This window comes from Lutjanus erythropterus, chromosome 10 (assembly GCF_056507025.1).
Source record: "Lutjanus erythropterus isolate fLutEry1 chromosome 10, fLutEry1.hap2, whole genome shotgun sequence".
In the NCBI taxonomy this organism is placed as follows: Eukaryota; Metazoa; Chordata; class Actinopteri; order Lutjaniformes; family Lutjanidae; genus Lutjanus; species Lutjanus erythropterus.
This window is the reverse complement of record NC_139326.1, coordinates 8,995,806-9,019,271: the sequence shown is the minus strand read 5'-3', so window position 1 is coordinate 9,019,271 and position 23,466 is coordinate 8,995,806. Positions and strand designations below refer to the sequence as shown.

General features: G+C 39.3%; 1 protein-coding gene across 1 annotated transcript in view; it reads right to left on the bottom strand.

The window, feature by feature from the left end:
• Positions 1–2,018: 2,018 nt before the first annotated feature.
• The window catches only part of adgrv1 (adhesion G protein-coupled receptor V1), a 162,278-nt gene continuing 140,830 nt past the window's right edge, over positions 2,019–23,466 (bottom strand). The window contains exons 93-95 of the mRNA XM_084728141.1: positions 14,894–15,079; positions 10,963–11,140; positions 2,019–2,522 (exon numbers count right to left, since the gene is read on the bottom strand). Of these exons, the coding sequence (XP_084584267.1) occupies positions 2,404–2,522; positions 10,963–11,140; positions 14,894–15,079 (483 nt within the window). The 3' untranslated portion in view covers positions 2,019–2,403. The remainder of the gene's footprint in view (positions 2,523–10,962; positions 11,141–14,893; positions 15,080–23,466) is intronic.

Here is a 23,466-nt window from a genome sequence, read left to right as displayed (position 1 = left end):
GTAGCTGCTTTAAAGCTAGAGGTGTTTCAGAAAATTCGCCACCCTCCTTTGTGGACAAATCCCACAGTTTGCTTGCTGCTTTGCCCTCAGGGGCAAAACAGGCAACACAAGTGGACAGGAAAACAAAAATGTTGGAAAAGAAGAGTTCTGCATTTCCGTGTATGATGTCTCTCCCAGTAGGGAGTCAGCAACATTTACTAAGAAAAGGGACATTTTTGCCCCCTGACCCCAAAAACTGTCTGGAGCCGCAAGTATTAAGTTCTCAATTTTCCTCAGAGATTTGTCTTTTTTTCCCCTGCCTTCTAGACTCAAAACTAGCCAACAGAAAAAATTTGAGGAAAAGGCGCTGGTCTGTAGATGTAGGCTGTGACATTTGCCAACATTAATCATAAATGAAATTATAATGAAAATTAAAACGTTTAAAAATTATTAATTTCAATCAATTTTTTTTTTGTCAAAGTCACATGGGGCCACAGACGAGGACCAAAAGAGCTGCACGTTCCTGACTCCTGCACTAGACAGAGTGGGGTGAGTAGGATCAATTAGTTTTATATATTTCAGAGCAAAGACACACAGCGCTGATTCACTTCCCTGAATAAAAATAAACTTCTTCATGTGTTAGAAGAAGAAAACTTTCTTCTTTCCTCTTCTTCTTCTCTCTGTAGTTTCACTCCCATTTGCCTGCAGGAAGGAGAATGATGTCATTAACCAGTGGGAGGGAAGTGTGTAAAGACACAACACTTTCAGGCTGCTTTCTTAGTGTCAAAATATCGTCAATCGGCACAATCATATCCTGCTGCTGCACCGCTCTCATTATACGTTGGCATCGTGACCACAATGAACCTGGGAGCGTAGCAGTAACAAAGTTTTACATAAAGCATATCGAATAAATCTACATCTCTCTAAAGTTTTAGATATCGAAGACAAATGCATATCTAACTGCATATATAACTTTAATAAAAGATTATACTTATTATATATATATAATCATCATGACTTCTTCAGTCCTGCAGAATCTTAATGAAGAAGGTACTTTTCTACTACAGACAAACTTGAATATTTGAGTTTTAGAAACTCCAAAAAAATTGTACTTGAAAAACTGTTCACAGTGAGCTGTGAACCTGATTTGTGATTATTTGGGTGCTTGAAACTTAAATGGTTGCAATTATTGCATTTTTCATTCTCACTTCAATGCAATTTTTTAAAATACAAATTTTTTGGGGGGTGTCTAAAACTCAAAATTCAAGTTAGTCTATAGAAGAAAAGTATATCAAAAAACTTAGTAGTTGGTAAAACTTTTTTAAAACAAAAAACAAGAGTTTGAATTGGGCACTAAACTTAAAAATCTATTGATGTAAGTTGACTTGCTTGCTTACATCAGTATTAAAGTGAGACCATTTCATAACCAGTTTAATAGTAGTTGAATGATTCTTGCTTCTCTTCAGTCTGTCTTTTTTTTTCTTTTTCTCTGGCAAATTTCTCAGGCAGTAAAAGTAACAACCTCTTGCGCAGTCAGTCACCAAGTTCAGAAGTCGAGCTGCTGTAAGACACAGGTTAAAGGTTGGCGCACAGGTCAAGTAGACGTTGGATTCCAAGAGGTTCAAAGCTGCTGTCAAAGTTAAAAGAAGAATATTTGCTTGTACTTTCAACCCCCTGCGATTCTTCACGCAGCAGATCAAAGACGAGCCCCTGCTTTTAAAAAATGTATGCTGTTAAGTGAAATAGGTTCAAACACGACTAGAGAGATAATTTAATTCAACGTTGAATGTTCTCCACACTCTCCTCTGCTCTATATTTCTTACATTTTCGTTATTTTCAGTCTCTCATTCAGAGCAGAGAACCAGTTTGTGAAATTCCTGCAAGGCAGCGATCATTCGCACGAACCATCCTCAGCGAGGGTGTGACCCCTGACCCCCCCCAGTGACTCGCTTACATAACCATCAGAGGCACCCTCCAGGAGTAAACGGCCTGTTTGACAGGTTATGAGCAGGAAAAAATGGAATCGGCACAGCCAGATGTAAAATATATGGTAAATCATTTATTAACAATGTTACACAATTTCCATCCTCAGCAGCTGCAGCTCTGCTGGGGGCACATCTGGCTATCTCATCTGCTAGGTCTCTACAGAACAAAAATCCAAATATACATTCAGAAAACAACTCCGTCAAGGACTTTTAAAAAAATTAATTTAGTAAAACATTTATGTATAGGTTCATATATATATATATATAAAAAACAGATGTACAGTAAAAATCACATACAGTATCAAACATCTATATGAAAATGTTCTATTCAAAAAATTGTTTTAGTGCAAAAGCATTTTATAATATAAAAATACTGTGTTGTAATTTTCTTTTCTGACGTGAAGGACGGGGGACGAGGGATCCGTGTGAGGTGAAGAGGTTAGAGGTGCGTGTCGGCGATGGGGATTCGTCTCAGCTCAACTATCTGCGAGTTGGTTACGCTCGCTCCGTCGTGGCTCCCAGGGATGGACTCGTTATCGCTGACGTTAAGGCCGGTCCCTAAAACAGACAGAAAATTTTACTCTTTACACTTCAATACAAAAAATATGATCACTTCTTCTTTATGTGTATGTTCAAGAATTTTTGCAGTACATTTGCTGCCAAGGGACTACAAGTGTGATTTAGCTTTAAGCTATAATCTGGTACTTTGCATCAAATGGTGACGTTTATGTTTTAATCTGTACACCGTCCCTTTATAAATAAAAATATACACATTATATACTGCTAAATACTGAAACATGCCATATTTTAATTAGTGTTCATCTTTTGAATTTGATTTATTGGTAGTTTAGTTTGGTCTAATTTGGTTACTTTGATTCAAATAACTTTCTTCGTTTAAAGGGACAGTTCACCCAAAAATCTAAATAGATGAATGAAGTTTAAAGTGCAGCGAGTTCATGTAGTACATATACTTAGTTAAGTTTATTTGTGCATACAGTACATAAAAAAGACAGGGGAATTTACTTAGTTATTTAAGTTTAAGCTCGAGTATTATGCAAAAGTATAAATGTCAACAGTCATACTTAAAAAAAAAAAAACAAGTAAAAAAGATAAAAACAAAGGTTACGTAATTCATCAAAGTTTCAAGACTAAGCAGTAGGCCTAATAAGAAATTGATAGAAACGCACAATTTACATAGAAATGTATTTTTCTCAATAATGGAGATGGAGGTAGACTGTTTCAACGAGAGGGTCTGCTTCAATCTATATTTATCAAATAAGTCCAACAATAGAAAATTGTAGAAGATGAAAGTGTCTTGTAGAATAAGAGTGAATGCCTGAAGAAAGCTTTTTTAAAAAATCACGAAATTCTGCAAATCATGAGTTAGACATAAATATTTATAAATGAACACACAAGGCTGGTACATGCTCGCATTAAGAAATTATAAAGCTTTGTATTTTGTGAAGAGGAGAGAAGATGAGTCGCCCCTTTTAGCAAACTAATCATTCTCAAACATTTCTTTTTGATTAGCAAAATGTTATTGAGATACGTGGGACATGTGGTGCAAACATGTGAGAGGAGCGGAGCACATAAAAGCTACAGTCTTATTATCTGTTTCCAGAGTGAGGACGGAGCTGGGAGAGAAAGCTTTTATGTACGCTGCTCCCCTCACTTGACACAGCCTTCAAAAAGACTTGAAACTAAAAGAACGAGTCTCTCTGCATGATTTGAAAGTACGGTGGCGAATTAATCAGTTTGTACCTGTAAATATATACCTTATATGTTTTTATTGTGTAGTCATTGTCATTTGAAAAAGATAAATATGAGTCCAATGATAGATTAAGTTAAAACACAGTTTCATCAGTTCAGTACAAGAAATCCACATGACTAATTAGTTGCTGATTATCTGACTGTCCCACTGGGGTCAACATGAGATTATGTAATCCATACTATGTGACTATAAGACAGTATACTGCACTGTATCTGATCAGTCACGGTAATAAATGGAGCAGACTGACTCTGATGTAAGAGTGGAAGTAGGCTGTGAAACAACTTATGAGTCCAAGGATAAATCATACAGCAGAGGCCTGTTGACATGTGTAATAAACACAAGCTCAGCAATGATATGTAGTACAAGTTCAGGTGAAAAATTAGGCAACAGGTCAAGTGTGGTTAATTTTTCTTTGTGTAGATTTGAAAAGATTTTTCCAAATTGTGAGTTTTGCACTATTTTTATCTTGGTTAATGAATGACAAAAATCTTCCACTAGATATATTTTGAATCTGGATCCAGACTCACATTAAAAATGTTAACATTTTTCTGTTATTGGGAACTTATTATGCAGCCATAATAAGTACTTGTCACCCTGTCTGCTTCCAAAGTACTGATTATACTGTTCATGTGATTCACTTTTCTAATGTTTAAATTCCTATTTTACAATATTATATAAGGGATAAGTTTGGATTATCTTAAGTATATTAACTACAGTAGATATGGAGCATGTCTCCAGTTTGGGAGAGCAGAAGCAGTGCAGGGAGGTAAGAAAACTCCCCACCTACAAGAAATCTTTATCAGTATATGCTATATTTTTAATATTTTCACCGCTATACCTTGCTGTCGAGGAAACCTTATCTGAAAGGAAACTGCTGTTATATGAGCCAAGTATCACTCTCTCTAAAGTCACCAGGCTCCTTTGAGTCATTTTACCTTACAGAACACAGGAGTTCCTGGTCTGCCTACCCGGTCTATGGATTAACAGCAGACTTTGGTGAATTCAAACTATCCTTTTAAAACACTGAAGATGCACAAAAACATAAACAAGGTAGTGGTAGACCAACAGCTCTTGTGTTCTGTGAGCTAAAATGATTGGTTTTGCTAAAGGAGTTTGGCTGCTTCGTACACAGTGATGTTTAGCTTATGTAATGGTGGCTTCCTATCAGAAAAATGCTGTCTATCGTGAAGGAAAAAAGGTAAAAACATTCTAAATATGGCTCTCTTACTCCATACTCTTGAGTTTTTTTGGTGGAAGTTTTTATTAAGTGTCTAAAACACAATAAAATATACGTTTTGTTGCTGATCCTGTCCACAGCAGTACATTTCTTAGCGTCCGTGCTGGTTCAACTTAATGCTTCTCCAAACTGGAGAAACCCCACTTCAAATAATCCAAACTATCCCTTTAATGTCAGACACTAAATAGGCCTACCTGTCTCTGTCTTGATAAAGGTTGTTGACTGTGTAAATAGTGGGAACAATAATAGAAGGACTTAAATGTTCTGGTCATATTGAGATGTTGTATTTTATAAACAAGTAAGAAAGTTGTCCTTGGTTGAATCCTTTGCATTATACATTAAACCTGCAGAATAAGATGAGGTATGACTCCTATTACATAACCAGAGGAGTGTCTGTGATGCTTCATGCAGTCAGGTATGTCAAGGCTCCTTCTGACGCTGAGTCATGAGAAAAACCTGCCATTTAGCAAGTAAATCAGCATGTTAATGATCAGCTCAGTCGTACTACGTAGAGTAACGTGTGCTGAAACTACGTGTGCGCTTCTGTGTTAATAGTTCACTACCAAATGAAGTGTGAAGACCCTCATTACGCTGCTGCTTACTGACCCCCGTCAGGCGGTACCTCTTTATGTAATTCTGATTAGCGAATTATCTTTACTGCTGACTGACTGGCTGAGATTAAACCAGGTTACGAGTTCACTGCGACTCGTATGAACAAAGAGAAGGTCAGAGGTCGCAAGGTGAAAGTGTGGAATGGAAAAACGTCCTCATGACTGGTTCAGCAATTAAGTTTTAAGGATCATAAGTCAAGTTTATCAGAACATCGGTTTCACTTTATTTTACAGTACACTAATAAGACATAACAAGATGTACTTTGTATTAAATTAGATAAAAAAAAGAAATATGTTCTTCATTAGACAGTCTTAGAACTTTATTAGATTTTGTGGGAGAGTAATTTGCCACACATTACAACAGAACCTTTTATAAACGTAGCACTTGGAACCCTTTCAGATATACTTATACTTCAAGGGTTTTATTGAGAACCCACTCAGGGGATTCTTCCAAGAACCTTTCCATACCTCAAGGGTTTTATCGAGAATACACTGACAGGGTTCTACCGAGAACCTTTTTCTATTATGGTAGCAAAAACCCTGGACGAAACATTGATGAAAAAGTTCTTCAAGGATTTCAACAATACGTGAAGAGCTCTTCTAAAAAGGGTTCTGTGGATGAAAACAGTTCTTAATGGAACTCTTGATCTTACAAAAAACCCTTGACAAACTCCGTCTTCAAAAAAGGATACTTCAGAGGCAAATGGTTCTGGGTAGAACCTCAGCCCTTCAGGAAGAACCCGTTTGGTACCTTTATTTGTAAGCGTGTATAGGCAGATAATGTAATTTAATACACTTTAGTTTGCAGTTCTGTTGTAATGTGTCCCTAATTATCCTCTTATAAAGGCTTATAAGGGTCTAATTCTGTTTAATGTCAGTTACTGTCTTATGTTAAAACATAATTGTTTAGTTTTCATCTAATTAGATGACTTATTACATCTTATAAGTGTACTGTCCAATAAAGTGTAACGACTATACTTATTATTATTATTTTCAGACAGAAAAGATCAAGTGTCTACCTGACAGTTATATCTTCTTGAGGCCTTTCCAGAGACCTACGAGGAGCCAACTGATTTGACTTAATTAAGTCTTGCAAACCTGCCTCTTTGCCACGCTGAATAATATGAATCATACTGCTGATTCTGCAGACGACGGGACCAATAAATTCCCCGGCGTGTTCGCTGTTGCAGCCTCAAGGCTATTTAAGGTTGAACGCCACACCAGCTCAGCTCAGGACAGCAGGGAGAGGTCAGGAGAAGAGCAGGCTGCAACTGTCTACTTGTTTACTCGAGACGAGGAGGGACACACAGACACGGACAGACAGACATGTCTGGGTCTGATTCACGCTGTCACCGCACAATCAATAAGAGGATAACAGGTTATCTCTGTCCAAGTTTTTTACTTAGCGTAACACTATCCTCTCAGCCTAATCCACATTCATTAACACCCGTAAGTCCCGCAAACTCACACCTGCTCTGGAGGACTTTAAATTTGGCTGTCTCCATGGTTACAAGTTTTGTTTTTTTGGGGATGCATGCTAGCAGGTCTCAAGTGCTTCTGCATGTAGGCCTGCACTGCACTGAGGGACCTGAACAGACTCTCTGAGACTCCAACAAAAGAAAGTTTGATCAAGATTTCAAGTGATCTCAGGATTGAAGCTTAATGGACTAAAAAGCCTGGCATTGCTCAGTAATTGTTAATGATTAATTTATTTTCCTTCAGAGTTATTTCTCTTCTCCATAATCCCAAGAGATTAACTAACAAAATCAACCTGACCTGACCTGACTCAGTCTCATAAACTTCAGGGTCTTATCAGGTTGATCTGTCTGTCTGTCTTCATATCTCTTATCTCTCCCAGATTGACCACCATATGCAGGAGCAGACTATTGCTTTTTCCATGATGTGGGGCTAAAGCTGACTGGGATATACTTAAAGCTGAGTTGAATGACTGTTTTAAATGGTTAGCTGTCCATCAGCAGGAGCACTTAACTGTTGGTGGGGGAGTAATAGGGACTGACACTGATCTGTAAAGCAATAAATAACCAAAGAGCAACAATCAAATCCAGTAATGTCCACCAGACAGACAACACTTTCCATTTTAAATTCAGCCTCTCTGTTTAAAAAAAATGCATCAATGTCTTTTACAAGTCATTATGTTTGCTGCTGCTATGTCTTGATTAATTGTCTTGCCTTGTATTCGATGCTGTTTGGTAAAACCAGATAATTATCTTGACTTGAATGGTGCCTCTGTCATCCCCATTAGATGCTCCAATACAACTGTTCTCATACTATGTAGTCTTGTAAAGCCAGACCTATAAGGGACAAAACACTTTGGCTTGTTTTTTATGTCTATTTCATCATGGAGACACTTGCTTTGGTGGAACATTTACATGTGAGGGGGTGATTAAAATGGCTGAGTCCCTGGAGAAGAAATGTAAGGACTACTATTTGTACTGTTAATGACCAGATGCTAATTCGGACATTTGCGGCGTGCAGGTTGCTAGCTTGGAAGTTGTTGTTGTTCCATGTAGTAACGGAGACTTTGAAACAGATAACACCTGAAACAGGTGGCAAATGGCAGGCCTTTACCCACAGTATATTTTATGGAGAAAATGTTTCCTTTTGTTGTCCTCTGGCTGCTAAATGTAGCTGCTGTTAGCTAGTTCTCCATTACCATTAGCTCAGTTAGCTGTACCGACTGGGCTCGGTGCTCAGAGCACTGCGTGTTGGTGTTCACATCGCTAGAACAGGAGCTTCGGACTGCCAGAAAGGGGGGATTTTAGAGACGAGGCGGGGTGAATGCTGGCAGAGTTTTGTACCGGTGTCATGCCAGAACCAGAGCCTGGCGAGCAGCCAACGCAACTGGGCTTAGCGGTCTCTACAGACATTGAGGCAGAAGTAAAGAGACAGGAGAAGACGCTGATGAGTGAATCTAAGAATAGAAAACCTAGAGAGCGACCGAGCAAGAGGCCACCAGGCAAGAGTAAATCCTGCACTGGCTTTTAGACATCGGTGAGAACTCTGCAAAATCAAAGGGTGCAAGACAGACACTGCGCTGAACTTCTTGCTGCTAGACTATCACAGACTGATTCTTGTCCAGAGCTGAGGCTACAGCAAGATAAATCATGTCGATTTTCCCCTAAACCCCACAGAAAACACCATGCTTGCAGATTATTCCTCACATTACAGTGGTACTGATGCATCCCTCAAATGATTTACCTTATCTCATTTCTGCAACATGACACTAAAACTGATCATTGCTGATTCCCTGCCAGCAGATTACACCTTCACCAGCATCACAGAAGCTCATTACTTGCTCATCATTCTCAAATGTCAGAACAATGACATTTTATACCTGTTGAAGGAATAATATTAACTTAATTTGCTGGCAAATAAGGTACACTGCAGGGACGGTGAAGGGACAGTCCCGAACAGCTGAATAAATAAGCTGCAAGCTCTGAATCTGAGGCTACAGCAGATTTTCAAATTAGATTTTAGTCAGTATTACAAGTTATTTCTTGTACTCGTCTTAAGGTCACAGCTTACTCACATCAACCATTTAGGTGAGACCTCCAGCTCTGTCTGCAGCGTAAGACCTTCGCTTTATCAGACGGGTTATTTTTCAAGTGCGTGAAAATTACTCTAGTGGAGAGCTTCACATTCTGGTAATGTCTCACATTAACGGCAGAATAGTGTCCCGGCGCACTGAAGCTCCTGTTGGCCGTCGTCCAGCTGGGCCCGAATCACATTCAGACACTGTGGAGCAATTACTCAGTGATTTGAAAGAGTGAGGAGCGGCCCGTCTGTGTGTGTGTGTGTGTGTGTGTGTGTGTGTGTGTGTGTGTGTGTGTGTGTGTGTGTTCGTGTGTGTGTGTGTGTGTGTGTGTGTGTGTGTGTGTGTGTGTGTGTGTGTGTGTGTGTGTTGCTGATATATCAGTGAGTAGTTTGGGGCCCTAAGCTCATGAAACATTGATGGCAACAGAGGAAGAATGGTTGCCATAGCAGCAGAAAGATTTAAGGCAAGCAGAGGAATGACTAAGCAGGACTGATGCTAATACAATAGATGGTATAGATACTGTATGGATCTATACTATGAAATACACACACACACACACACACACACACACACACACACACACACACACACACACACACACACACACACACACACACATATATATATGGCATTCAATCAAGAGCAAGAGTTTTATCATCTCTAACTTTAATAAACTGTATAAACTTTTAACTACATAAGTTTTATAAACTTTTGTTTTATAAACTAATAACATCACTATTGCTTTACTTTAAGCCACTTGTGCCACCTCTGGTTACAAATACTTTTTTTTTCTTTTTTTGGAAGCATGTTGTGTTTTTCCTTTTGACCTTTGCACACTACACTGTGCCTTTATTTTCATGGAAAAGTACTGGGCAGAAGGGTTCATATGACGTTTGTATGCTTTCAGTAAGAGTTTGACTAAAATACACATTTCTAGTTGATGTAACATTTAATCTTGCTAAATATGAAAACACTGGAGGTGAATTTGTTTGAAAGTGAACACAAGTGAACTAGAAATGTGGCAACTCTTTCACAACTTGTGATGACATTCCTAGTACCGAAGAGGAAATTCAATATTATGTGTTCCTGCCATGTGTTTACTGCTGAGTAATCTGCCAGTAACTTCTTTGGTTGTTTGACCAGGTCTCTATCAAACCTTGACGTGGGAGTTTTGTTAGTTGTTTCCTGCACTTATATCTGAGTAAAAAAAATAAATCACACTACATCTCTGTGTTTTGACCACAATCAGTCACTGGCTGAGCTGCTTCTTGTATAGTTCTGACAGTTTGATCAATAAATGCATCTCTGTACACTGCAGTGCAAATACAAATCTGTTTCTGATTGGTATAAGGCGATAGTAATGTATATATACACACTTTAAAAATATCTCAGTAATAGTCCTAGTTTATCCTGTACAATTTTATTTTAATCACCATGACAGGGTGTAAGTGTGGATGTCATTAATTTTGAACACTGACGGGACGTTTCTGCTTAAAAGCAGGTAAAACAGATTGCTAACGTAAAACCAATGCGCAATGTGAATGAGATGCATTATGTTTGTATGAATCCCAGCATTTTTTTAGTGAAAACAATAGCTGGATTTCAATTCCAGTGTTATTATGAAGATGCTGATACAGAAGGGAAACAAGAAAGTTTTACCCTCTGTGATGTACTTATCTTAAACTCATTTGTCAAAAAGATAATGATATACAGATAAGATAAAGTTTTGGTGCTACACCATATAAACAGTATGATTGTGTGCGTGTGTGTGTGTGTGTGTGTGTGTGTGTGTGTGTGTGTGTGTGTGTTGGTGGGATCCTCACCAGTTTTTAAGGCAAATATGAGGTCGTCGAACTCCTGCGACTCCTCGTCTGCGGTCACCAGGTTGGTGTTGATGAAGCCTCCCTCTGTGGTGTACGTCCCCATCACAGGACTGGGTTTAAACACGCTGCTGGGCTGACTGCTGGGCCGCAGCGACGCTCGCTCCCAGTCTGCTGACACCTGAAACACACGCACATACAATCATACAACCATATTAACTCATGCACAACACACTATATGCATGTATTATAGTCGTTACTCGCTGATTTTTGTGTTTTAATCTCTACAGAGAATTACATGTGCAACGTTTGGGATAATAAATTCCTTTATTCCTTTTAAAGTCCACTGAATAACTTGAAAATCCATGATGGTGAAAAAAAATCCCAGAGCGTTTATAGCTGATATTTGATTTAAGGGATCTGTGTGATGTGAACTTGATAGCAGCTAAGTATGACAGCGTATTAGGGCCATTGTGGGTTAAAAAAATAAGGAGCTCAGGGAGGCAGTAGTATTCAGAGAAAAAAAAAATCCTAGATTAAAACCTCATATTTGTAAATAAAAAAAACACTTGGACACTCACTGACATTGGAATGGTAAATTTATGACTTTAATCTATGAGAATTGTAGTTTTTCTCACAAGTTTATGACTTTATAATCTCAGATAATATTCATGTTTTATTTCTCATAAATTTGTGATTTTTTTCCTGTAAATTTACCACTTTAATCTCAAGAGAATATCCTAGTTTCACTCTAGTTAATTTCTTTCATTTTTTTCTGAGATTAAAGTGGTAAATGATGTTTTCCTCTGAATATTACACCCTTCCTCTTCCCGTATTTTTTTTTTATTTGCTTTTATCTACAATGGCCCTAATATGCTGTTGTAGCAAAGTAATACAAGTAGAAAATTTGTAAAGGGCACAGAATTTAATATTCTTTGTCATCAGGGGAGTAACGGTGAATGCAGAGGTCTGGGAATGGTACCCACTTCGTTTCCCCTCATTGATTGATGCAGTTGATGTGATTAACCCCCACAGTGCTGATGATTGTCATGTGAATTATTTTACTTGAAGAGTGAATGTTGTACTTGTAGTTGCTACATACCATGGTACATGCAAGACTGTCGTCATGTGTTGTTGATAAAGATTAGTTCAACGCCCAAAAAAACATCTTCAACTTAACATGAACGCAGGGCAAAATCAGGTCGACCATCCTCATCATCAATAAACAGACACACACGCACACACATATGTGCACGATTAATTCAGAGAATAGCTGCATCCATCAGCCGTATAATCACGCCTGTGAAGAGTTAGGGTCAGGCAGAGTGCATGTTGTCCAAGCACCCCAGAAAGGTTTAAGGCCAACCCACAGGGTCACAGCAGGTTCATGGGGTTAAAGCAAGGTCAGTGGGTTTAAGGTTTCATATGGAGTCAGTCTAACAAATGGAAATTATGCTCCCAGCACAGTTGGGACAGATGACAGCATTTTATCTCTATAATGAACAATTTTGGGGGAAAAAAAGGTTTATTGATGCGTTCAGACAGGAGTGATGGGAGAGGAAAAACAGAGGAGATGGCAGAGAAATGACTACAGGGATTTTTCATACGACAAAAGCATGTCACTGTTTGTGTTTATCTGTTAGTGTTTATGCAACAGCTAGATGAATCCATTATCTCCTCTTGTTTTCCACTGTGTTAATTTATGATGAGTGCCTCATGTGTCCATGTATATGCATAAACGTGTGTGTGTGTTGTACATGCTCCTGAGGCCTCCTGGGCTGTAATCAGTACAGAGCGTCTCAGTGAGGTGAATTAAGCGCTGCCAGGCACCTCAGATCTGTTGAATCAAGTTTGAGGGGACAACTAAGACATTTCAGTAACACCGTAAAAAACACTCAGGAATTTAGTTGAATCAACTAATCTTTTCTCATTAAATTAACGTTTAAAGTTTTATTCATTCAAGTTGCTTGAAGGAGCGATATGGAACAATTACACATGCAAAAATGAGTATTGCAGTCTAAACAGCAACTTGGACAGTGTACTTGAAATCCTATTCAATATACAGTCAATGGTTGAAGTGAGTTGTTTCCCCCTGCCCCCTCCTCCCCAGACTCAAGGAAGCTCAGGCAGGCTGCAGGAACACTGCAGGAGGGCAAGACGTGCATAACATTATAATGTGACAATAACAAGCGATGACAAGTCCTACATTGTAAGTTGATCAGCTGTTTAGTTGTCTGTCGATGTAAAATTAAGCCTGTTATCCTGAAAACAAAAGCCCACTGCTCCGAAAATACACACCATGGAGCTGGTGTGCAGACACTGCCTGTCTCACTGCCTGCCAAACTCCATTAACATATTGCTTAATTTAACCGTTAAAAACATCTGCTCCTTCTAAAAGATTATTAATCATTGTTCTAATCCAGGTGTCTCCAGTGCCGGTCCTAATCTCTCTCCATCTGGCTGGTGACATGATGTCAAAAATATAATATAATCATATAAAATTGTATTGTTTATTTCATTATGTTTTCTAGTTCTTTCATACCAACTGAAACTGCTCCTTCATACACAGTTGAAATGAAAACTGAAAGCACAGACAACGAGCCATTTTCATCAGAGGAAGTGACAGAAGAGTTTCTGAGTTTGTGTCCAATGCATGGCTGAAAAATTTATAGAAACTGCTTTTTGTTAAGTCTGTTGACAATGTTGACAATGAGACCCCTGTTCTAATCTCACTTTTCTTTTAACCAATTCACTCCACAAATTTACATTAACCTAACACTCACATTGACACTCTTAATGATCTCTATCTGCACCCTTATTTTTCTTACCAGGCTGTAGCTAAATCTCAGAGAGAGGCAGGACTGTGCGCTCATGAATAAAACAAGATTACTGGATTCCTACATGTGGAGAGAGATCGAGAAAGAAAGAGGGAAGGGGGGAGTTCCCAGGAGTAATGAAGTTAAAACTGCCCCCCTTTCTTCTCCCTCTCATCGGCTCAGTCCTTATAGGGTATTCTCCAGGGACACGACTGCTGCTGAGGAGAGTTACTATAGAAGTACCACATGTCTGAGTCTGTACAGTACTGTGTGTTTTCAGTGTGTGCTTTCATGTCAGAAGGGTCACAAGAAGGGCTGGTGTGGGAGTTATGAGGACTGACCGTTTACACGTGCACAATTTTACACAGATGTTACATAATGAGAATCAGCAGCAGACAGGACAGAGCAAAGTGTGTGTGTCTGAGTGAGCGACTGTGAATGTGGAGTCACGCTCAGCTGATGTGAGAAATGTGTGAAAGAGGACCAGGGAATAGGCAAATACAGCCATGGGAATGAGGGCATGGGAAAAAGAAGGGAGGGAGGAAGACAGAAGTTGGAACACAGATGGGAAAGGTAAAGACTGAAATGTTTTATTGAAAATGTTTTAAAGTTCTGATTATATTAAGTTTTTATGGTTTCTATGATTTTAGCTATCATTCCTAAGTTGTGATAATATTTTACTCAATTTCTGAGATTATCTGCACCACCTTTCCGGTGGAGCAAAGAACATCAAGTGCTCAGATGGTTTCCCTAAATGACTGGGAATGAATCTAAATGATGTGGAGGTGAAACCTAAAGTGAGTGCACCCAAAATGTTATAATAAGTTATAATCCCTCATTGAAAAGAAAACTCCAGGTGCTGACATTAGTGTGACCACTGGAATCTAATTCTACAAATAGTTTAATATTAGTGTGGCCTGGTTTTTTATGTGCGACTGTGCATAAATAATGTCAATGTTGTGAAAGAAGCATGGAAGCTTTGACCTATTTGTACAGCCCTATGAAAAACAGCTGTGGAGTATAGAGCATAAACGTTGCTAAATACTTTAAATCTGTTTGTCTCTGATGGCCCATTAAGCTGTGTGCGTATGTGTTTGTGAGTGTGTCTGTGTGTTTACCTCCTCCATGGCGCTGATGAGATTCTGAGTTGATTTGCTGATGTCGCCTCCTACGGTGGTGGGTCCCCCTCCCTGGTAGGTCGAGTCAGGACCGTCATGGCCGCTCATCTCCACTGTGTAACTGGCTTTAGTCGGCCAGCACAGCTGGTTGTGCATGATGAAGTAAACTGCAAACACGTACAGGCCCTGCAGAGAAATAAGGAGAAACCAGCCTTGCATAAGAAATAAGTTCTACGTTCTCCTTGTCTGTGTTCCTTTATCTTTTGCAGAGTTTCTCAGCATCATTTATGATTAATCTAGAGTTGGTTTCAGCCATGGGATCTATAACTTCTCTGATTCTGGTATGATTTCTTTAATGCTAGGGATATAAAAGTACATATTTTCAAATTGTAAAACATGAGCATACAATTTGTTATATCAAGTCAAACTGTAGTCATGATACAATATTATTAAAGAACTCATTGGTATAGCACTAAAAATTAAAGTTCTTCCACATCATTACCAGCAGCAGCATCGCTCCTTGCATGATTAATGGACAATTACTTCATCACTGTGCCATGACATCATTGGCACCCTGGTATTTCTGCTTCCTCCACTTCCCTGTCATTACCAAATCCTCTTGGTCAACAGCACCGGGCTGAGAATTACCCCAAAACACCGGAGTGTCAAATACCACAGGGCCGTCCTGTATTTCACAACACCCATCACCGGGCGATGACGGCAGACAGAGATGGAATGCACAAGAGAGCAAGGCACGAATGTGTGAATGTGTGTGCATACGGGTGCAAGCAAACACACAATCCATCCTCACACACACAGACACAGTCAGACACACTGTGGTTCCTGGACAGCATGATGGGCAGTAAAACAGATTTCTAATCAAGATTTGGAGAGCAACTGACATGCATGGTCTTTACACATGCATGAAGATTAGTAAAGTTTTTTAAGAGTAAAACTGAAGCACATTTTGAGTCCTTTTTAAGGTATCTAAACCATGGGCAAGAGAAGACAGAACTCGCACACACTGTCCTTTACTTTCACCCACAGATGTTTCAATATCACTACTGTCATCATGATTTTTTTTTTTGTAGCTTTTATTTATTTTCCAGCAGCTTATACAATCTTATTCACACTTTTTCCTGCCGTTTTTCTACTTCTCTGCAACATGAAATTAAAATAAAGCGACCTTAATTACATAAATGAATAAATGGTTTATAATTAGGCTGTAAACACAACATATTGGATAAAACAATGACCTGTTGCTTGCCAAATAGTGAGCCCATATTTATCTGTACTGTTAAGCCTCACAGTCTCATTACTTACTGAACTTATACCTGTCAGCTTCACCACATATTTGTTAATAAGTTATTGGCATTTAACCACCATCAGTTCATCCTAATAGTCAAAAAATTTCATTTGGCATAATGGTAACACATCAAATTACCAGATTCTAGTATCTCAATATCTGCTGTGAATATGAGCAGTTTTGATCATTTCCTCCTCTGGATGACTTGGTGAGACTGCTACTTCCATTGGCAAAATGTGCGTGCAGCTTTTCATGTCGTCGGCTGTAAAAGGGTCATTGTTTACCTTGTCATTTTCAGCATGCACCATTTTAGACTTTACAGCTCCTTTTGCCAGTTATAAACGTTCATAATTCATTAGTAAGATTAATCAGTCGTAAGCAGTAACTGGATATGTCAAGTGTCATTTGGTAAAAACTGTTCCAAAGTGAATCTTCTAACCTTTTTTCTTCATGACAAGCAATACTGTTACATAATGAAACTATAAAGTTACATACTGTCAATCCTCGTGCTTCTGTTTTATGTCCTATAACACAGCACAAGAAACAGCAGATCACACAGCCGAGTAACAAAGAGCAGTAAACCTGTCCAGCACGCCTCTATATGTAGTAAAGGGATCATCGTTACTCATATAACTGAGGGATATTGACTTAGAAAAGGGCGTATAAACAGCACTGATGGTTGCAATCACCATTACGAGGAAGACAACAGGAACGGTAACTGGAAACTGTGTGTTTATGAGCGCACTGTAAAACAGGAACATGTAGCTTGTAGGAAGAAAAAAGGGATGCAAATAAAACACATGGAACACATAACAGGTCCATGAATGTGCTTTACAGGCTGTTGTTTCTTAAAGAGTTACATAAACCATCTCTCAGTGCTGTTTATCCTGAAATAAGAAAATAGGAGCTACATTGAGTGTTGTGTAGAGGGATTGTACTGTAATGACTTTTTGTTTGCACTTTCTGCGCCTGAGCATTAAGAAGGAAATTAACCTTTTTCATGTGATAACATAAAACAGTGAACAAAAGCAGCCAGGTGTGCGTATTCACATATGGGCGTGCGCGTTGCCGTCCACCACAGCGTGGGTGATTAGCACTGATCATTAGCAGGCGGTGCAGCCTGAGGAACAGGCTTTACTGCCATAGGCCTGTTATGTAAGTGTTCCCTGATCACTGGAGAGGCCACGTCTTTAGATATGGAAAGCAGAGACCTAAAGAGAGCAGGAAGGACAGGGAAGGTGGTGGGAAGAGGGGGGAGCAAAGCTTGGATCAAGAAAAAGAGAGATGGAAGAAAGACCATGAAAAGAAACATGTGAGGGCAAGAATAAGAAAAAAAATATATATATGTATAAGCAAAAGAATAGGTAGGACGTTTGAGGAGTGTGGATGATGAGAAACGGTGAAGCACGTACTGCAATACAAACGCAACTGCTAGATGCAACCAGTGGAGACTGGCAAGATTTTGAATTATGGTTTTTTGTATAGCACAGTATAGCACACATTTTGTTATGCAGACAGAGAAACAAATGTATGCAAAGTTTTTAATAGTGTTTTTGTACAGTCTACTCTGGTGCAGGTGCATAAAATAGTCTAATGCAACTACAACCAAGTCTTCTGGGTTCCCATGTACCAACTAATTAAACTTAATAAAGAAACAGTAAATGGGTCCAAAGTTCTCACTTTAAACACTGCTATTTATTTAGAACATTACAAGTGGCTTTACAGCAATATAACAGATAGAGAAATCACGGACCCACTGCTGTCTGTTTTGACTGTAGTTTGAGCTTATTGCATGATTTTTTACTATGAGCCAAGAGAAGTACAAAAGAGGTTTAGCTCCACTTACTACATTATTTCATGCTCTTTACAAGGTTCGTTATTAGAAGGTAGGCCAGCTCAATTTATGTGAATTAATAACTTTAAATACCCTCTGCTCCTGGCAGTCTTTCAAGTGGACAGACTGTTAAACCAAACTCCAATGTAAAAGCAGATGTTTTATGGTGGGGTCATATTTTTTCAGACAATAAACGTCAGATACACCATCGCTAAGACTATTTTCCGATTCACTTTGATATGCAGGCGATATCGACACACATGTCATTTAGTCAGTAAGATTTACACTACTCACATTGACTGGCCCAGCACCACAGTGCATGTTTTCACCCGACAGGAGAGTGACATATGACATGAGTTCATAGACAAAACCTTCAAAAAGTGTTGTTCTTATGTGTGAATTATTTCAAAAGCGGGTTTTGTTTTTAGAAATATATGTTATCAATTGCGTAATTTATTCCAAAATAAGGGGGTACAACTTTATGTTCTTAAAAAGTTGGGAAGGACTAGTTGTTTCCATCTCTGTGGGATCTGTGGCCAAGATAGAAATCCACATTTTTGGAGAAACTCACAAAAGGTTGAGCTCTAAATAATTTAGTCTTGATGTTGGTCAGAGCCTTAATGTCCCAGTGGAAGTTGTGGCCATTCAGAAGGTTAATGTTTTGGCATACAGAGCTGATTAGATCACCCCAGTGATTGAATTTAATTCCAGCGAATAACCAGTATCATGTTTAATTCCTCAAGTTTATAACAAACCAAATTTCATGAAAATCTGTTTGGAATTAGGTGTGTTACAGTCGATTTTACAGGGATGTCTTTATCTCTCATTTGTATACTAGCGGACCATTAACGCTCCAATACACCAAGCAGAATTATTCACAAGATTGCCTGTCTTCTGAGGATCATAACTTATTGGGCATGGAATTAATGTACAGATGCTCTGGTTTAAGATGAGATAAAACTTTTCTACAGATGTCAGTTTTTTGAGACACAACAAAGGCCAAAATGTGGCCTGGAATAGACGAGGTAAGCTGGCTGGTTAAGAGGAATGAGAAGTCAACAGTCTGCATAAAACAGCAGCAATCAATAACATAAATTTTTCAAGGTTTTCTAAAATTGTGACTCACTGAAACCACGCAAATCCTTGAGCATATAGCCAAAAATGTGCACTAAAAATATGACGCTGATGGTTTCAGTTGTATGTGAGATTATCTGTGGAGGTGGACAGTAGCTCCAGCCCTGTGGGTCACTTCCACACACCCATACACAACCTGTTGCATGATCTCCGACAAGCTTAAACCTGGCGAAGATAATAAAAACCCACATACTGAACTGAATCATCTTGGAGCGATGATGCTGTTGTTGAGGACAATGTGATTCTAAACTCTTTTAAACCGGATAATTGATTCAATATTCCTCTAAATCCCGACATGGAAAAAAGCATGTTGTGTTGTGTGGAAATAATTTTCAGTGCCCATAAAAGCAACAGATCTATTTCCCCTAAATCCTAACTCATCGCAGGCTTCACACAACTGATTGCGTGTGTGTGGACACGTGTGGGCCCGGGTCGTCTTTTCCATAATAACACACAGATATCCTGTGTCCTATTTTTAGGCAAGTACAAAGGTTGAATGAGGAAGCGGGGGTGGAATTGAATTGTAATGGAGCATGGTGCTGCTTCACTGCTGTGGATGACAACGAGGTAAGGTTTACCGGCAGAGAGGCCGCCGCAGGAGGAGATAATGAGGGGTGGCGCTTTGGTGATTTGATTATTGTCTTCTAATTCAGCCTGATGTGGCACAGATGTGGAATCAGATTAACAGTGTGGTATAATGGAAAATGTGGGATGGAAGGAAAATGGAGAAAAAAGAGAAAAAAGGCCTAATTTTCTTCATTATCGCTGCAAGTGTGATCAGTTTCACAGTTTGGTTCTACTGAATACCCTGCTGGAGACTAAAGGTCGCTTTCCACAACCACAGCGCCGGATAACCAAGGAGCGATCTGTGCTGCAACATTCGCACACAGCTGTGCACAGCTGTAACATCTGCTGCTGTTTAATGGCATTCAGTAATCAGCTGTTGAGAGGTGTGCCGCAGAACCACATCAACAGCAACGCCAAGGTAAACATGGAAAATTCTCCTCATGGAAAATTCACGGCATGGAGGAAACAACAAAAACACGAGCCCTACTAAACTTTGCAGCAGAGACTGACTGTAATGGCTTCCAACCTCAAGGCAATGGAACAAAATGGAAAATGATAGCATTAAAAACCTGAATAAAGGATAACATAGTGTGCTTAAATAGCTCAAGTGGAGCAGTGAGGCAAGGAACAGGTGGTTATGCACCACCTTAAACAGTACAATATCATTGTAGGGGTGCAACTAACTGTTAATTTACCATCATTATCCAATTTTTTTTACAATTAATAAAATTAATAAAAAGTCCCAATACTAACATGCTAGCCTCATCTCATTCTCATATCCAAATCATCAGGTATAGACGATTTGTCACCACCCCTCTGCGACTCATACAGACACGCACAGTACCCATTAGCGCCGGAAAGACACACCAGACTTTCAAGTGACTGCAGTATAAACCCGTCCACAGCTGTATGAGACACACCAGGCCTTTGACGTAGTACAATGTGTCTGGACGAGGTTGGGTGGATGGATGGACAAAAACAGGACTTTCTCCCAGGCGACTTCAAACTTTAATCAGAACTTGCTGCAAAGGTACCAGGAGACATTAACACAGATATGCATTCATATATCTTTGCACAGCCACATCTGTTCTGAACCATGACAATCCAACTGCCATTCAAGGTGTGCACAGAGTTCGATGAGAAGTACATTTTCACTCTCATTTATCAGGTTCCCATTTACTTTCATTAAACTTTCATTCGTTCCCTAATGGAAGTCCCACAACAACACAAAATGTCAGCCCTCTTACTGCAAATCTTTTCCCTTACACAGATAAATAAATTAAGTGCACATGCACGCACCAACGAATCTAATTGCAACCATTCTTGGTTCATGGCAACAGCAATCATCAACAGCGAGTATCTTTCCTGAGCAGCGCTTTGTGAAAACTGGGTCAGATGAGTTTGTTTGCTCCTAATCAATGTCCTTGTCCTTTACCTGTCTATTCCACTCAGATGAATCTTCCTTTATTCCCACTGCAGACCCAGACCAAACCCCACGGGCTGCCCTTTTAGTCTGAGCTTTGAGGCTGCAATGTAGGAGCTGGGATTGAAAATCAATTGCCATAGTTACATCCCAAAAGACCTCTTTTTCTTTCAGAGAACGGCGAGTTTGATACGTTGGCTGCGAGGGTCAACTTGTCGCCATATGCCAAGGGCAAACTGAATGCAATGGGAGGCAATCTATAAGGCGGGCTTGAAGTCCTTTTATGTGGTATTTCTCCCCTCTCAGTAGGAACGTAGCTGATTACAGCAGCAGGCAAAAGCTGTTTTATGTGTGATTTTGTGTGTGCATGATTGTATGTTTGTGTTATCTGAAGGCTGACATCAGAGACCTTGGAGGCCTAAATGAAGCACAAGAAGACATTAAGATCACTACAGAAAGACTTTAATTTGAACTTTCAATTGTTCCTTTGGGATTGAGGCAGGAGTTATACTTCAGTCAAAAGAAAAATGAAACTGGTGACATCAATTATGCTGTTATCTGAATAATATGTTTTATGCACTTGAGTGAGTTTTGGTGCATTTTGTTTATTTGAGTTTATGGAGCTTAAACTGCTTTGTGCTTGACACTAATACAAGAAAAAATGAGTTATCTCAGGTAAATACTACAAATATTGAGATAACTTGAATAGGGTTTATACTCTACTCTCCTGTAAACTGCTAGATTTTTTGAGAATATTTATCCCCACATTTGAGGAGTGTACTATGGTCACTGACCTTAAAGAGCGCCACCACAGTTTTGGTCAGCTGAAGAAACTGACCACATGATGTCACAGAGTGGGACAAACTCTATTGGACCTCATATACAAGTGCTAAGTGCGACATCAACCGTTGGTGCTGACATCACTTCTCTTCATTAGTCACTGCACCAACAGGAGAAGTTTACTTTGGTGCAACAGTGCTGTCTTTGCATGTGGACGCCACATATCACCACAGGTTACCACAGGCCTCTTACGGCACACTTAACAGGAAGGTGGTGTCTCTCAGACGATGACAGAAGACACCACAAACATTTATAGACCAGACTGGAAAGAAAAGAGCCTGTTGTACCAAAGACAGCTGGGTCAGAAGAGCTTCCTGGATATTACTGAGTTGCTCGCTTGCAAAACATTTACACAGCTACAGTCCTATGCTGTTGAATTACATGTTAAAACTAGTGTTAAATAAGTTTTAGTGTTTTAAGTGAAACACTATTTTAGATTTACGTCATCTTTTGTGTCATCTTTATACCAGAGCAGTAAGTCTTTGGGCATAGAGGAACCTATTCAATTATCAATCAATCTTCAAATTTTAGTAGTGCAGAACTTAGGCTAAGTTTCATTAGTTTGCTTATAAGCAACAGTATGGCAGGACGATGTTTTCAGGGTTTTACTAACTCAAACCTTACTCTTGCCTGTTGGCTAGAAATAATTCACTTTGAGGAAAGTGGTATCTGTTAGAGCAGATCATGCGTGAGGCATTTTAAAGCGTTTCTGCTAACTTAGCTGCCATTAGGGGGAAACAGAACCAGCCTCAGCAGCTCCCCACTGAACGCAACCTGACTGGCATCAAACACAGTCACAGAGAGTGACAGGGAAGACAGTACCAAGGTCATTTTAAGAGTTTCCTGGTGGAAAGATAGCTTTACTAGTCCGGAAAAAGTCAGCCAGGTTAATGGGCTGCTGTAGGTGCATGACTTGGCATTAACGTCCCTCCTCAGTCCCATGTAAACTTGAAGGGACCAGTGAATTGGATTTAGTGGCATCTTGCTGCAAGTTCACAGATTGTAAGTACCTGATCTCACCCTCCCCTTCCACGCATGTAGAAGAAACTACAGTGGCTGTGAGGCTCACGAAAAATGCAAGCATCTAGAGCAGTAATATCTAGAGCCAGTTTTTAATTTGTCAGATCTGGGCTCCTATAGAAACAGGACGGTAACATGGCAGACTGTGTAGAAGAGGGCGATTCTTATTCTCAGGTGATTATATGCTACACTACTTATGAATATTACATATTTCATTCCTTTCATATTCTGCCAATAAATCCATGTAAATCTTACACACTGGACCTTTAACCAGAAATATTAGCTGAGTTTGAGCCATAATTTTTGATAATTGTCTGTTACGTAACTCTTTGAAATTACAGTAGATAAAAGTGTAAATGGTTTCCAACTGTGAGGAGATATCTGATGTTAAGAGTTATCTTGTGCCTCATTAATGCCCCGTCTTTTATCTCCTTTGATTCTTGGAACAC